Raw genomic sequence first — 16,443 nt, forward strand, 5'->3', positions numbered from 1 at the left:
CTCGGAACATAAGCTATTGGAGATGAACATTACCTGAAGTACCCTAGGACACTTATGTATTCGCCTCATCTAACTTTCGCGTTTTCGCGGAGTCATCCTCTCGCTAAAATTTCATGTGCGAAGCCAAACTATCATAACGAACGAGCGAAAACGCGAAATTAAATAGCTTTGTTCATTGATAGTCCAAGAAACAAATGGCAGCAAGCGATCAAATTCCATTATCGATGTCGCCCACACCATTCTACCTGCGGTTCACAATTACAAACTAGTCCCAAGTTGAAATTTTTTCTTATCGGTGAACCGAACCTGAGGAATCTAATTACGTTTGTTCCACTGCATTTATTTTCACATCACTATATTTTCGCACTCATCAGAGCTGCGAAATTAAGTTACAGCGAAATTTTACTCTGTATGCTACTCACGAAACTTAATACTAGTGAAATATAACTGTCCTAGGGTATTGCTTTTTCTTAGTAGAGTGAATTGTCTTTATTACCATCCTTACTATCTATCCCATCATTATCCTTACTATCTATCCCATCATAATCCTTACTATCTATCCCATCATTATCCTTACTATCTATCCCATCATAATCCTTACTATCTATCCCATCATTATCCTTACTATCTATCCCATCATTATCCTTACTATCTATCCCATCATTATCCTTACTATCTATCCCATCATTATCCTTATTATCTATCCCATCATTATCGCATCAGAATTACAATATCTATCTCAGCATTATCCAATCTGAATGACAATATCTATCTCAGCATTATCCAATCAGAATGACAGTAATCATAATTTAGCTGGTAAAGATACAAATTGTAAAACCTGCAATTAGAATAGCAGGTTTACACCAAACATGTAGATAAATGTTAGATGTTAGTTGTATTTGTCATCTTTTAGAGAAATGAGTCATGCTCTCCTTAGTTAGTCTTTGATTACATACTTAATGATCCACAGATCAGGGGGTGCAAACGCCCGACGACTGTCTCTCTCATGCAGCAGTTGAAGCAATGAATGGGCAGATGTGAAAACTGGGTCACTCTCAGCCTTCCGGTAGTCTACATACAAACATCATGACTAGCCATTTTACCTGCACCTTTCTCAACCCTCCTTTCATTACATACAGTACAAAGGCTAACTTATACACCAGTGCTATATAACACTATATGCACACCCATAATGTATGTGAGTGCAGGCACATATCTACCACATCTCATATGATTTTTCCTATAATATAACAGAATAATAGTGGATCATATGAATCTGCTCATTTACCTAAGTGTGTCATACTGAAGTCATATATCTACGATATCATAAATGATTTGATCTCTTAATAATATAACAGAATGATGTCTCCATGCACTCCGTTTACTTCTTATAGCATGCCATATACCTACCTATAGCACATCTTATGGTACGTTTACCTACCTATCAAAACATTCTGTCTCTCTATATACATACCTATAACATCATACCAGATAATTCTAAAGACAAGCTGATTGAGAAGGTCAGACAGCTCAACAAGTTCAGACAAGCTGAAGGGTTTCTGTTCCTCATAAACTTCCACATCATCAAGGATCCTACAAACACCAGCATCCGACTTAACTCCCATAATTCCCTGTGTATCACACTCGCTGTATTACATTCGTATCACTCCATACATCACACAACGACATGATGTACTTCTATTCAATTTTACGGCGTCAAAAATTCATATAATGTAGTGTCCAGGGTTGGAAAAAAATTTCGATTTTTTATTTTATTTACAACAGGTTATTTTTTATTGACATCAGATTTTTTTGCAAACATCAATTACCAGCTTATTTTTCATGACCGCTAACATAATATTATTTTATTTTGTTGAAGTGTGCCACAAGAAAACATTAGCAACATAACAAAACAGCTTTGCATCCCTTTAATTTATTAAAAGTTGTTTTTATTTTAATTTTGACCATGTTATGCAATTCATATTTACAGTAGACCCTCTATAAGTCTCATTTTTGGGGGTCAGCCTTTGAGATGGGAAAGTTCTGAAAAAATAAATCAAACATGAAATTTTAGGATGATTTAAATCACAGCCTTTGACGTGGAAAAAATCAAAAAAATCATCAAACCTGATTTTTTTAGGATGGTTTAAATTATTCATTTAAATAATTAAAAGCAAATGATTTAAATCATTTGATTTTAATTTTAACCCTGAAAGTGTAAAATCGAGTCGAGCGAGTTTTCAAACACTAATAAATCTGAAGAAACACTAATAAAACTGAAGAAACACTAATAAAACTGAAGAAACACTAATGAAACTCTGATTGCTTTCTAATCTTGCTTAAATCCATCACACTGAAGAGATAATATCGGCAGTAACTAACAGCTTCATAAAAGATTACCTTGCGCAGGTCTTGAACTCATGACACTCAGTTTAGTACACTACAACTCTATTACTCCAGTACTTGCGCTAATCGAGCACCTTCCAAAATTGCAGAATAATCTTATAAGAGTGGCGTTTTTCAACATAAAAATTCTTGTAAAAGGGAAGAGTTACAGGGGCAGATTGCCATAGTTCCAAGCGTTGCATTAAGCTTATTGAATGAGAAAAAGCAGGACAACTTCAAGCAACGCAGGGCTCAATTGGCAATCTTAAAACTTTCATTTCCCATATAAATGGGACACGATCTATCCGATTTGAAACTCAAGCATGTGCCCTCACAGGAATTAAGAACAATTGCCCTCAATAAACATGTTCGTGAATAGTTGCCGTGAAATCAGAGTAGAAATTCGTGTTAAAAATCTGCAAACGTGCTGCAGGATGTCTGATTAAAAATGAAGAAATACCGGGAAAACGCTTGGCTTACTGGTAGCTACTATGGTGTAAACACCGTAAAACCTTTATTTCAACATCATGGTGCACTATTTTTCAACCCTTTCCCTATAGCAGCGGGCAAATTGAGGCGGCGTTCAATTAAAGGTTTTACGGTATGTCCATTCTATCACAAAGCCAGTACTTTACTAACTGCTACGGTATGATGCTCATAGGATGGCGGACAGGCGTATTCAACCCTAGTAACTCACATGAAGAGCATGACAGCAGCATCGGCGAAGAGTGTGAGCATGGAAGATACATTGAGAGAGCTAGCCTCAGAACCAATGGTGTCCAGAAATATCTTAACCATATGGCTGGTGCTTCCCATTCCCTTCATTAATAGCCATAAATTTCTCAAGAGACACGAGTTAAATGCTAGTCCTACAAAAGTTCAAAAACCCTCTGATTTCAATTCACTATCTTGTCTTTAAAACGGGTAGACATGTTATTAATACGACTAATCAAGCAACCCGATGAGCTATGAGAGACCATTTGGTATGACAATAATGTGCAGAGAATAAGTACAGGCACCATCTTTACTATAATAAGAGCCGTGTCTGCCCGGCGCCACACTAAGAGCATTAGGAAAGAAGATTGCCACACACGAGAATTGAACCCAGATATTTTTTCCAGAGCAAGGTTGCTACCATCTGCACCACTCGACCACCTTTCCACACCTGAGAATAATTATGCGCATACTTATTACGCATGGCAATCTCTCATGGCGCACCGAACTGTCAGGGTACTAGTAAATCTGAAAAAATAAAGGTGAATGATTGGTGCCAGTGGTAACGTGCTGGTCAGTGAAGCCATATATCCTGGGTTCGAACCCTGTATGATACAACCTTTTTCTCAAGTTCCAACTGTGGTTTCAGACATGCAAAGATTAAGAGAAGGCTTACCAACCTGAGAGTATTTCCGCCTGAATTTGGATAAGAACAGTGATTGCAGCCTGATACATCACGCATGCAGAGCACGTTACTCGGAGAAGATTGCTGTCCGCCTTAAGTGTTGTTGGCTTTTTGTCTTTCTTCTTTTTTAGCCCTAGTTCACAGTCGCGATATACAGACAGGGCATTGTACATACTCGCTCTTATACACATAAGAGCTATGGAAGCTTAAATAACGGTCTAACAAAGGTAACCTGTTTTTCCATTCAAGTTAAAAGGTTTAAACAGTTTGTTTGAAAATAGAGCAAAATTAAGCCGCAATGGAAGTGTTTTAAAATATAAAAAGGTTGATGAATACAATAATTGAGCAAAACGATAAACCTGCAACATATTTAAAATGTCACTAGTACCAGATTTCCTTCCATCCTCTGATGAGAGAGACATGTCTTTTGTGGAAGCAAAGTCATTCATGTCAGCAAACAGGATAGATACTGCTCGATTAGACCATAGGACTTGCAGTTGCCTCATTATGTATGGTACAGCCTCACTGCAACCAGAAGGATGCTGGAAGACATAGCGAACAGATAAAAACAATGAAGAAATATCTGACAACTTCAACTTTATATAGGAGACAAAATGATTTCACGGACAATATACTGGCTCAGTTTTTTTCAGAGCATAGAATTCAGAGCTGGAAATACTAATTAACATTTTGACTGTTCTAGCTAGACGTGTGGGCTAAAGCATTTGAACTCTGAATACACAGATTGCTGCAGTATTTCTAACGATAAGCACCAATTGTGAATTATACAATGAATGGTGAACTGCAGTGTGAAATTTCATATAAAATAGTCATGTTTGAATATCAGAAATCTCCTGGTCAATGTCATTTTAAACATTTTATTTTTGTAATATGGCAAAGTATTTATCTCAAAGGCTACAACATTATTATAAACTATGTTTTAAAACTCCAAAAAACACCAGGTACCACCATAGATACACCATCTCTCCCATTGAGACACACAGATCAAGACACTGCACAAGACTGAAGGAAAAGCATAGAACATACTTGTGATTGAATGGCTGAGCAGCCCATCCGAGTATAGGATGCCAATGTGACTTGGATGTTTGTTTTTTACCCATAATGCATTGACCACAAACCTGCAGCAACCTGTTGACTACAGTCTGCAAGTAGAATGTCATACTGTATGCAAAGATGGACATTATACCAGCTAAGACTTGTCTCTACCTTCATTATTTTTTATTTTCACTTGTGGTAGTCTTCATATCCCAACTCATTTTCACATGGGGTAGTCTTCATATCCCAACTCATTTTCACATGTGGTAGTCTTCATATCCCAACTCACTTTCACATGTGGTAGTCTTCATATCCCAACTCATTTTCACATGTAATAGTCTTCATATCCCAACTCCTTTTCACATGAGGTAGTCTTCATATCCCAACTCATTTTCACATGTGGTAGTCTTCATATCCCAACTCACCTACCTCAACTCTCTTCTTTTCTCTCACTCTCTTTTTCAACCCTCTTTCACTTTCTCTCTCCCTCTTTCTCTAAAATCTCCTTTTCCTCTCCCTCCCCTTTTCAACCCTCTTTCACTTTTTCCCTCTCTCTCTTGCCTCTTTCTCTAAAATCTCCTTTTCCTCTCCCTCCCCTTTTCAACCCTCTTTCACTTTCTCTCTCCCTCTCTTGCCTCTTTCTCTCAAATCTCCCCTTTCCTCTCCCTCCCCTTTTTCAACCCTCTTTCTCTCTCCTATCTCGCCTTTTTCTCTCAAATCTCCCTTATCCTCTCCTCCCTTTGTCAACCCTCTTTCCCCCTCTCTCTCAAATCTCTCCCTTTTTCCACCTTTTCGCCCTATTTCTCCCCCAAACTCTCTCCTTTCCCTCCCTCTCCTTCTACCCAATTCCTCCTTCTATTTTTTTTAATTTTCCCTTTTTTCCCTTCCTTTCTTTCACCCTTCTCTCTTAATCACTCTCAATTTCTTCTCTCCTTTTGGTGGCTTCTTCACCCTTTTTACTTTCTAACTTGATCCTCATTTGCCATTCCCTCCCACCCATTATCCACTTTTCCTATGCATCTCCAAACTTCTACATCTATTACTAATTATACCAGCAACAGTGAAGACATTCGTAAGTTATAGACTGTAAGAAAAGCTAATTTTGACACTAGCTATATATGTTACTAATTATAAATAAAAACCAGTAAGATTTGTAAAGTCAGCAATTTCCTAAAACTTACGGTAAAATTTATCACATCCATGACGACTCCTTCAACTTCTGCAAATCCAAGATGAATGACATTGGCTATAAAAAAGAAACAAATCACTGGCTATTAGATGGAGTACGTCTTCAATGCAGTGGCACAATTCTTGGTTGTCACAAGCACCAGCGTAATATCTGGCTGTCAACAAAGTTTAGAAACTGAAGCCTGGGCCAGAAATAATTCGGGTAGTTGTTTTCCCACGTGATTCTACGCCAGAATCAACTCGGCTGTGCAGTTTTGCTTCGGTTTTTCAGTATTTCCAGTTTACGTAGCATTACAATATTCTGGTTGCTTTATGCGAGATTCATTTTCAGTATAACTGCAAAGTAATGATTCTTCAGTTCTCTCTTAAACATCGCTTCTTTGAAAGAGTGTGAAAAAAAACTATTTAGTTTATTTGATTTTTGTTTTTTCATTTCGACAAGCTTGAGGCTTGTTGGAATTTAAAAAGATAATTTAAATACTTTCACAGTTGATGGAAAGTCGTTAATATGGTCTATAATCAGGGGACCTGCTTGTGTATACGGGATGAGACTTCAAAGTGGTAACCAAAAACTTTTCAAAAGCAAATTACGTTAGATATAAGGTAAATACTGGTCTTGTTAAATAAAATCTTAGATTGGCAGCTCACTACCACATGGTGACAATAGATGAACTTTCCTGTTTTCTGGTGACAAATCATGAGACCATTTTATGAACATTTTGATAATTTTAACCTGACACGTATGACCAGCGAGAGACACTAGAAGCAGGCCTGGCAAAGCCCAGGAAATCTTTCATCTCTAATCAGATAGGCAGCAGGTGGGTGTTTAAAATGGTGGTTCTCAGAAACCTGATGGAGTTTTGAAACTGAATATTTTAATAACCTGGTGGAAGGGCCGGAGCGCATACAGGTGAAATTTAGACGAAATCAGCCAAAAAATGTATAAACGCAGACTAACAGACAGACACACAATGATAAAGCGGGATTTATTAATACAGATTTTCAGTTTTTGCACTCTATCTTCTGACATCCTCTACTAGACAGTACATCAGAAATATTATTAAGAAAAAATTACGAATCCAAGAGAAATAGGAAAAGCAAGTACACCATTAACTTGAGATGTGCATTAGAAAAAGGTGTGTAAGAATATATAACAGCTCAAGTTGAGAAGGATAAGGTGAAACATGACAAATATATAGCATTGCTTGGACTAGTTGACTAGGAACTTTCTGATGTTCACGTCGAAAGCTATCAAATGGACAACCACGTGACTGTTACCATTACAACGGCTCAACAGAGAAGTAATATGAATGAAGACTCGCCGAATGCTTGGCATTGCACGGGTATTAAAAACAGCTTATAAACAGTGGCAGGTAATGTATTGCCACTGTATTGCATTGAATTTGAGTAAGCTAGCATCCGTATTACTAAACTTACTAATGAAAACCGAGAGAGCAAGCTTCAATGAGGTTGCGCATAACGCAGAGTCGCTATGCATATTTTAACCTAGATAATGACTCATGTCCCTCAATGAATCCATTGCATCTTGTGTAGCTTAATAGGTTAGCTTGTTGCTTGTGAAAAGGAGATTCTGAGATCAAATCTTTTGCGATACAGATTAGTCTTTGCGAGATTTTAATCGCTGGACAGACATCGAATTATGACAAACTTTCAGATTTATATATTACCCAACTAGACACCAGAGACGCAATGAGATTAACAAAAACTCATAAAAAACATAGAAGACCAACCGAGGAGGCAGAGGGTCCGATTACCCTCGAGGGTCACAGCTAAAGCCTGTAGCCTCTCGTAGTCTGAGAGATATTGTAGACAGTGCGTAATAAGCCTCTCGCCCATAAAGCGTAGATATATTTCTGGAGCCAAGGCAGCCATATGGTAAGTCAGCGCTGGCACTGAGAGGATGTGCAGCAGAAATCCTCTCTCACCGTCTTTAGACTTGTTTAGGTAAACTCTTTAAAAAGACCAAAATAGAATGATATGCAGTAATCCCGGCTACTTCATGGCTTTAGATTTTACAGCCGGCTTCAGGACTTCGGAGGGTACAAAATATTCATTACAAATTAAAGTAAAAAAATAAAAACTAAACTATATAAAATTATAAAATCTCTCTCAAGCTCTAGTCCAGTGAAATCCTCCTCATCATTGTTTGCCGTTTTTCTGATTAGTTTTGCTAAGTGTAAAAGTGCCAAGTGCTTGCAAGTGCACCCTTCATTATGCCTCAGAACCATGAACCTAAGAAAAATGCTTACGATTAATGAAAAAATGGCTCTCTTAGATATTAGTTTTTATTTTGCGGATTTCCACTTTTCACAAAAAAGCGCCGGTCCTGAATACCTGCGCAAAATGCAGAATTGCTGTAATTATGATTTTTTTACATAATATATGTATACAACACCAACCTTATTAAAAGCGTTAAGATATTGTAAAAGCTTTATCTTTTTGGTAGTATACATTAAACTCTCATCAACTTGACATGTGGTGTATTCATAAGAACACTTATATAACAGCTCCCCTACCTTAAAAGGAGAGTACATACAGCACACATTGTGGCTGGCTTGAAGCAAGGCTTGGTTTTAACGAGTCCATTAAATAGCAGCACCTACAAAAAGCAGGCAGGCATAGCATCACATGCCAAATATTGCTACTCAATACCATGCCTAAGTTTTGCGGGTGAAGCATTCATCAGGTTAATTGTTTCTTAATTAACCTACCAAATTAAACTTCATTAAAATCAATTAAAATTCTCATTAGTTATACAGCTGACTTGAAAATATAAAAACAGCCCGTTTTTTATTTGTTCTCATAAATCAAAATTCAGTTTCTTGTCAATCAGTAAGTGTAAGAGCTGCTTCTGTTTAAAATTGAAAATTTCATGCCACAAATCCTTTATATAAACCTATAAGTGCTGACTCACATTACCATAAACTGTAAATAGAAGTTGGCAAAAATGTTTAACAGAAACCATAAAGAACAAAACCTACCAGCATTTCATTTGCTCGTGTGTGAACACAGCCACCTTACACAATTGAGGTTTCAAGCTATTGGTGAAGTTCACAAGCATAAAATATGATAGGGAATGCAAACAATAGGTGGACAACTCCAACCAATCATTGCTAGGAAATGGTGATAATGCACATTAGATTAAAACCTACTACAATCTAACATATGACTATGTACTGACTAAACAATGTCAGCCAACTATACCAAAGAGAGGCATAGCGCACCTCCATGGACACGTAAAATCCATTCTCTCTGATATGAGAGAGAATATTGGCACAGATTTGGTTCATAGCGGGTCGAAGCACATCGCCTCTCTTGCCAGACAAGAGTTTCCAGTTGAGAGTAGATGTGAAGGAGACAAGCACAGTGAGCAGAGTGTTTATAGAGCGCAGTTCTGCTGGAGTGTCAGGCTAAAACATATGATCAGCATGTAGGGCATATAGTAGCTAGTGCTGAAACATGATCAGCAAGTAGGGCGTATAGTAGCAAATGCTGAAACATATGATCAGCATGTAGGGCATATAGTAGCTAGTGCTGAAACATGATCAGCAAGTAGGGCGTATAGTAGATAATGCTGAAACATGATCAGCATGTAGGGCATATAGTAGCTAGTGCTGAAACATGATCAGCAAGTAGGGCGTATAGTAGATAATGCTGAAACATGATCAGCATGTAGGGCATATAGTAGCAGATGCTGAAACATATGATCAGCAAGTAGGGCGTATAGTAGATAATGCTGAAACATATGATCAGTAAGTATGGAATTGTTTTAAGTGATATCTGTTTGTATTTAAAGACTGTGTTGTAATTGTTTTAAGTGATATCTGTTTGTATTGAAGACAGTGTGTTGTAATTGTTATAGGTGATATCTGTTTGTATTAAAGACAGTGTGTTGTAATTGTTATAGGTGATATTTGTCTGTATTAAAGACAGTGTTTTGTGATTGTTATAAGCGATTTCTGTTTGTATTTAAAGACAGTGTGTTGTAATTGTTGTAAGTGATATCTGTTTGTATTTAAAGACAGTGTGTTGTAATTTTTATAGGTGATATCTGTTTGTATTAAAGACAGTGTGTTGTGATTGTTGTAAGTGGTATCTGTTTGTATTAAAGACAGTGTTTTGTGATAGTTGTAAGTGATATTTGTTTGTATTAAAGACAGTGTTTTGTGATTGTTATAAGCGATTTCTGTTTGTATTTAAAGACAGTGTGTTGCAATTGTTATACGTGGTATCTGTTTGTATTAAAAACAGTGTGCTGTAATTGTTACAAGTGGTATCTGTTTGTATTAAAGACAGTGTGTTGTAATTGTTGTAAGTGGTATCTGTTTGTATTAAAGACAGTGTGTTGTAATTGTTATAAGTGGTATCTTTTTGTATTAAAAACAGTGTGTTGTAATTGTTATAAGTGATATCTGTTTGTATTTAAAGACGGTGTGTTGTAATTTTTATAGGTGATATCTGTTTGTATTAAACACAGTGTGTTGTGATTGTTGTAAGTGGTATCTGTTTGTATTAAAGACAGTGTTTTGTGATAGTTGTAAGCGACTTATGTTTGTATTAACGACAGTGCGTTGTAATTGTTATAAGTGATACCTGGTTTATATATTAAAGGCTGTGTTGTAAGTTATTTGTAGTAAATCATAGCAGTTTGATATAAAAACGACTTCATGCAATTTTAATTAATAATAAAACATTAAAAACCATTTATTAACAATTTTTTAAATATAAACAGCCTCAAAAAAGCCACTGACATCGTGATAAATAAACACCCAGAATAAGTTAATAGCCAGATAAAATGTGATCAGCAGGCAGTTTGTAAGTCTGTGAACATGCCGAAGTTCCAACAAGAAAATTAGAACATATCAAATCAATCTTTTTGTCTTCTTCTGACTGTACATGAGGAACACGCTTGTGATTATTTCTTAAAAGCACTTGAAAGGACTTAAAAGGACTTGAAAGTTGACTTTCATGAAGGAAATATTTCTAGTATGATAACACAGTAAATGAGACCATCCCCTAACCCCATGACAATAAGAAGAGACTAACCTGTAGCTTAGTGAGGCAATGCAGGCAGTGAAGTAAAAGATACTTGATATGTTCAATCCAAGACCCAGCTAGCTCCTTGTTCAGAAGCAATGACAAGTAATTCATCTGCAAGTAGCATGTATACTGACTGACCGAGTGAAGCACGGTTTAGCTAGTGAAGTTACAAGGCAAGTACCAAAGTCTCAGAACGATGAGGGCAGATTCAAAACCAAGTCCATACAGCTTGACACTGATGTTACAATTCAAATAATATAGATAGCCAGCAATGGCATCAGAAGCATTTCAAAGCTGGCATTTCTATAAGCAGACAGTCTTGAAATAGATTGGTTAGTGCTTCCACAAAAATTTTATTATCATATATTTTTGAAAAAGTAGTTTTCTGCATTCATAAACAGAATTTTTTGACAGAAACGTGTGTAGCTAAATATGGATAGGTGAGTGTGACACTTCACCAAACGACTAATTGAATGTTAATTCAAGTATGCAACCCATAGACATATACAACTCACAGACATATACAACCCACAGGCATATACAACCCACAGACATTGTCGTCAAAGATATAGCCAGACAAAGATGGTCAGGTGTGCCATAAAAGATGGTCAGGCGTGCCGTTAGAAATCATCAGGTGTGCCATGAAAGATCGTCAGGTGTGTCATGTAAGATCATCAGGTGTGCCGTGAGAGATGGTCAGGTATGCCAATAAAGCACAGAGCAAGAATTTGTAAAACTATTCTAATATGCTGGAAGGTAGACATTAGCCAGGGAGTAAAGGTGTCGGGCTGTGATGGCAAATATCACATTTTTAAATCCTGTTCCATGCCATCTTTCCCCATGATTACGAATACGGATGAATACGGCGCTTATTATAGTAAAGAGTTTCACGCTTAAAAGCTGTGATAACCAAATAATTGTTTTACGACAAACGCTTTCGGTGAATAACAATGTGTTATAGGATTCAATTGCCGGTCATCAACAGAGTAATCACCGTGTCGGTAACATATCACTGAAAGTGGCATAGAAAGAATAACTCATAGTTTCTAAATAGAGTAGGTGTAAAAAAATGCTTATTGCATACACCATTCCACAATAGATATTTTTTGATACTTTGTCATGCGGTCCCACCTAGAGTATGCAGAGGGAATTCAAGAGTGCCCTTAATAAGGTTGAAAAGTTACTGGTTGAGTCTTAGATTTAAATTAAATGCATATGAATTAGAAAAACTCATACTCATTGAACACCTAAATCAATAATTATTACAATAGAAGTTCAATTAGCTGCTGAACACATGACAAAATAAGTTGTCTCCTCTTTATCCGATGATGGTTAGAATATATGAGAAGACAATTCTCAGTTTTATGTACAGTAACTATGTAGTAATGTACAGTTGTTTGTGATATATTTGTGGCTAAACGGCTACTAATTTTTACTGAAGACTTTTACTGAGCTGTCCACGAACAGGCCATAACATAAATTCCCTTGCTGGCATAAATTTTGTAAATAAGCAAATACATATAATATAAAATACACATTATTAATACAAAATGTTAGTGCTAAGAATAATCTAACAATATGGCAATATAATTATATAAACAACTGCAACTGGTTATGCCACAAACCTTCATATTGTCAGAGCTCAGTGAGTGGATGACGTGCTTGCAGAAGCACTCAAATCTCTGTAAGGAAAAAAGGACAACAAATAAGTGTAACATTAATCAGTCAAACTACTATCATTCTTGCGCGGTAGTTCGTAATCTGTTCGATCAAACCCTTGTGGTTCAGTGAGTCAGTCTCAGGGGATCAGTGGAAGTCTCCTAAAGCCAGCAGCAGAAGTCACCGTGATTTGTAAGGTCAAGTCTTTATAAAAATATATGTAATTTGTTGTGAGTACATACATTGTATTGATTTTGTTCTTTGAACACAGTTCATCTTGTGCACCAGGCAAACATACACGTCTTGAATGTGCAAAAAATCATATTTTATTTTTTAATAAAGAAGGGTTTGGTGAAAGCCCATGTAAAACTGGTGGGTGCGTCCGACAATGTTAAGCACCACTGTTCTAATAGCTTCCATAGAGTCTGACTGTGTGTCCTACAAGGTTAAGAACCACTGCTTCAGTAGTTTCCATAGTAACTGACTGAGATGCTGATGACACTGAATGTTCCTATCTGGTGACAATTCACACAAACTTATTACTTGTAAAGTCAACTATAAAGATGGAATACAGGCATGAAACAGCAGAGTGAATACAGAAATAAAGAATAGGAAGAGAGGATATGAGTAGAGCTAATTAATGAAAAATATCCATGTACAAAAATGGGCGAAACACAACAATGAATGAATGACACTTATAACCAGCTTGTACAGAATACACACAGGGATGATGCTCTGGAATACAGAATGTGCTAAGATTCTCAGTTAAGCCAAAAGACTGGGTGAGATAAACTCTTCAGCGAAACATAAAAGTGGCACAAGTTACTAGTGGACATTGTCTCAAGACTACAACACTGGAACGCAGATATCAGTTGACTGTGGTATCGCTGAACCAATGAAGTGCAAAGGAAACATATTGTTGTACAAAAATATTGAATGAACATATATGACTAGACATAGGCATGCCTGAGCTGATGAACAAAGGTTTCGAGTGTTTACTGCAAGACAAAGGCATTGCAGATGCATTGTGAACAAGAGGTGTTGTATGTATACTGCTACACGGAGGTAAGATAAGTTTGGTGTATAAAGATGTTACATTACAAAGGTAATGCAGGACAAAGATATCAGGATATTGTAGAACAAGTGTTGAAAGACACAGGTGCAAGAAAACCAAGAGAAAGAGAGAAAGATTCACCAAGTCTGCCACTGAGCATCAGCTAATTGTATTTAGAGTGTTTATAAGAGGTGTGACAGGGGCAATGCAAGTACTAATGTCAATTACTTTTACATCAATCATTAATTTCCTGGTGAAACCATTTATAATCGTTTGGCATACTAGCGCACAAGTACACTCATGACAAATGTGAAGTCTTGTTGGTAGCTGACTATCCACTCGATTAACTAGAAAATTTAACGCTCTAAGCGATGGGTTTGCCTAAGCCTTCCGAAGAACTTTGTTTAAAATAGCCCAATATTCTGTATGAAAACAAATCATGTCTCTTATATGGTTTTGGGTGCATTACAGTTCTACCTACTTCGTCAGATTATGTATTGCAAGGAAACTAAGTCTAGTACATCCTGCTGACTATCTATAATAGTAATATTACATTGTTATTGTAATATATTAAAAGTCAGCAAGGTGTAATACTCGTTGAAATTTTGCTCTGTTTTCATCAAACCTATTAGCTGTTGCAAAAATGAAAAGTGAACCGCCCATTTTTAGCAGCACTAAAAATATGAGAACAGCCCAATTTATCGCGATATATTCATGTATAAATTATTGCATAATTAGCGATTCAAATTCTTAGTCACCAAAACTTTAACATTCTACCAGGCTAAGGGAGGCAAGTCCATAATTGAGTGACATAAATCCGAGCAAAAGAAGTTACATGCCACAAGTTTTAATGATCCTTCAGCTAGGACAATAGAGAAAACATGGAGACAGCCTTCATTCTCTGAGCAATCTAGCAGAGGCGAGTTAAAAACTCAACAAAGGTTGGAGGTCAAAAGAGGTTGTCTAGACCAAAAACTGACAGTAAAGATTACCTTTGTGAATGTTTGGGACTTTCTGGCCACTCTGATAAATCTCTGAGCGTGAGGAAATAGAGCCAAGGCTATAACAGAATGAATTAGCAATTTTAGGAATTTCATGAGAACACATTTAAAGCTGCAATAAAAACCATTCCACCATACGAACAAACCAATGGGAAACTCATGTAATACCTCAGAAACATATGAGAAGCACGTAGAATTAGAGCTGACAAATACTAGCAATCAAATAGGATTCATGAGCATTGACAGCAATAGGATTGTAGGCGGTAGCGGCTACAGCCATTTGCCATCCGACTGAAAATCTGGTGTGCTCGCTTTCCATTGGTTGAATTTCAATCAGGTTTTAGTTTGCGACAGCATTTTAGTTGTTGACTCGACCATTTTTGCTACCTAAATTTTACTAAGTATATTGCATCATCCCTCTTCGTAGTATGTTTAGTTCAGCGAGTCAGAAAGTCTCAGGGACATTTACTGTTTCACCAATCAAAGTTTAGCGGATAATGTGTTTTGGCATAAGCAAGGATAAATCCATGATAAATGAAGAGGAGTGGCTAGTTAGCAATGCTTCAGCCATACACTAACAATGTCTTGTACAAGAATTCTTTTAAAATAATTTGAGCGAAAAGCATAAAAAATAAATTCAGACAGATATTCTAACATTTCTTAAAAACAACAAGCTATCAACAATTATGAAAGACTACAATAAAGATACTGTTACAGACCTTACAAATGATAATCATGTTACTGACCCTACTTACAACTAAGGATAAACCTCAAACTGCAGTAATACCTTGAAATACGAGTCCCTACATATGAAAAATTTGAGATACGAGGATAATTTTGAGCAAATCTTTGCCTTGAGATATGAGAAAATTTTGAGATATGAGCATACAGGACAGTTCCCAATGAGATTGATGGGTGGCTGAGTATGCGAGAGGTCGCTTATGAGAACAGTATCATTCAGTCTTTCTCATCGGCTTAAAAAAGATTCAAAAAAGGCCTGACTAAAGTATTTAGATAGAAATCACTGTTTATAAAATTAAGCCAAAGTAGCATTAAGAATGCGGAGGCAGGTGGTAGGCAGGTGGGATGCTGATACCTGGGGAGAGAGAAGGGGTATATTCAGTTTGCTCATCACTGTAGTTTATTATATCATCTAGATTCTTTCTAAAACATACAATCATATGTCTCATATATATGTTATGTGCTCACTCATATATATACACAAATATATATACACAAATATATATAGTGTACACAAATATATATACACAAACTAACATATATCTATACAAACATATATTAACACAAAACATACATATATACACAGATGTATATATATACATGTATACATATATATATACATGTACATCTATATATACTTCTCAAAGTCCGTCTGTGGATCCATCTGTAGGTTTTCCGGCTATAGCTATTATTAGAACAGCTGAGCTGGACAACAATGCAGACTCAAAGTCATGGCTCACCGTCATTGGAAGCCTAACCTTATTAACTAGCTTACATGTAGTGGAGTTTTCCATTGGCAATATGCCAGGCTACTAGCTTGAAAGGTACAGTTGTTTGACAAAGTTTTAAAACCTTTACAGTTGTTTTTATTTGTCTCTTAATTTCTTTCAACTACACGA

At 36.5% G+C, this 16,443-nt stretch overlaps 1 protein-coding gene across 1 annotated transcript in view; it reads right to left on the bottom strand.

Annotated features, from left to right (window-relative positions):
- Window positions 1–16,443, bottom strand: part of LOC137392011 (ubiquitin-protein ligase E3B-like) — a 40,464-nt gene that overhangs the window by 18,207 nt on the left and 5,814 nt on the right. The window contains exons 3-16 of the mRNA XM_068078599.1: window positions 15,900–15,967; window positions 14,795–14,862; window positions 12,715–12,771; window positions 11,096–11,200; window positions 9,274–9,459; window positions 8,566–8,648; window positions 7,780–8,000; window positions 6,022–6,086; window positions 4,832–4,947; window positions 4,173–4,309; window positions 3,780–3,917; window positions 3,083–3,254; window positions 1,475–1,593; window positions 957–1,071 (exon numbers count right to left, since the gene is read on the bottom strand). Of these exons, the coding sequence (XP_067934700.1) occupies window positions 957–1,071; window positions 1,475–1,593; window positions 3,083–3,254; window positions 3,780–3,917; window positions 4,173–4,309; window positions 4,832–4,947; window positions 6,022–6,086; window positions 7,780–8,000; window positions 8,566–8,648; window positions 9,274–9,459; window positions 11,096–11,200; window positions 12,715–12,771; window positions 14,795–14,862; window positions 15,900–15,967 (1,650 nt within the window). The remainder of the gene's footprint in view (window positions 1–956; window positions 1,072–1,474; window positions 1,594–3,082; window positions 3,255–3,779; window positions 3,918–4,172; window positions 4,310–4,831; window positions 4,948–6,021; window positions 6,087–7,779; window positions 8,001–8,565; window positions 8,649–9,273; window positions 9,460–11,095; window positions 11,201–12,714; window positions 12,772–14,794; window positions 14,863–15,899; window positions 15,968–16,443) is intronic.

This window comes from Watersipora subatra, chromosome 3 (genome assembly GCF_963576615.1).
Source record: "Watersipora subatra chromosome 3, tzWatSuba1.1, whole genome shotgun sequence".
Taxonomy (NCBI): Eukaryota; Metazoa; Bryozoa; class Gymnolaemata; order Cheilostomatida; family Watersiporidae; genus Watersipora; species Watersipora subatra.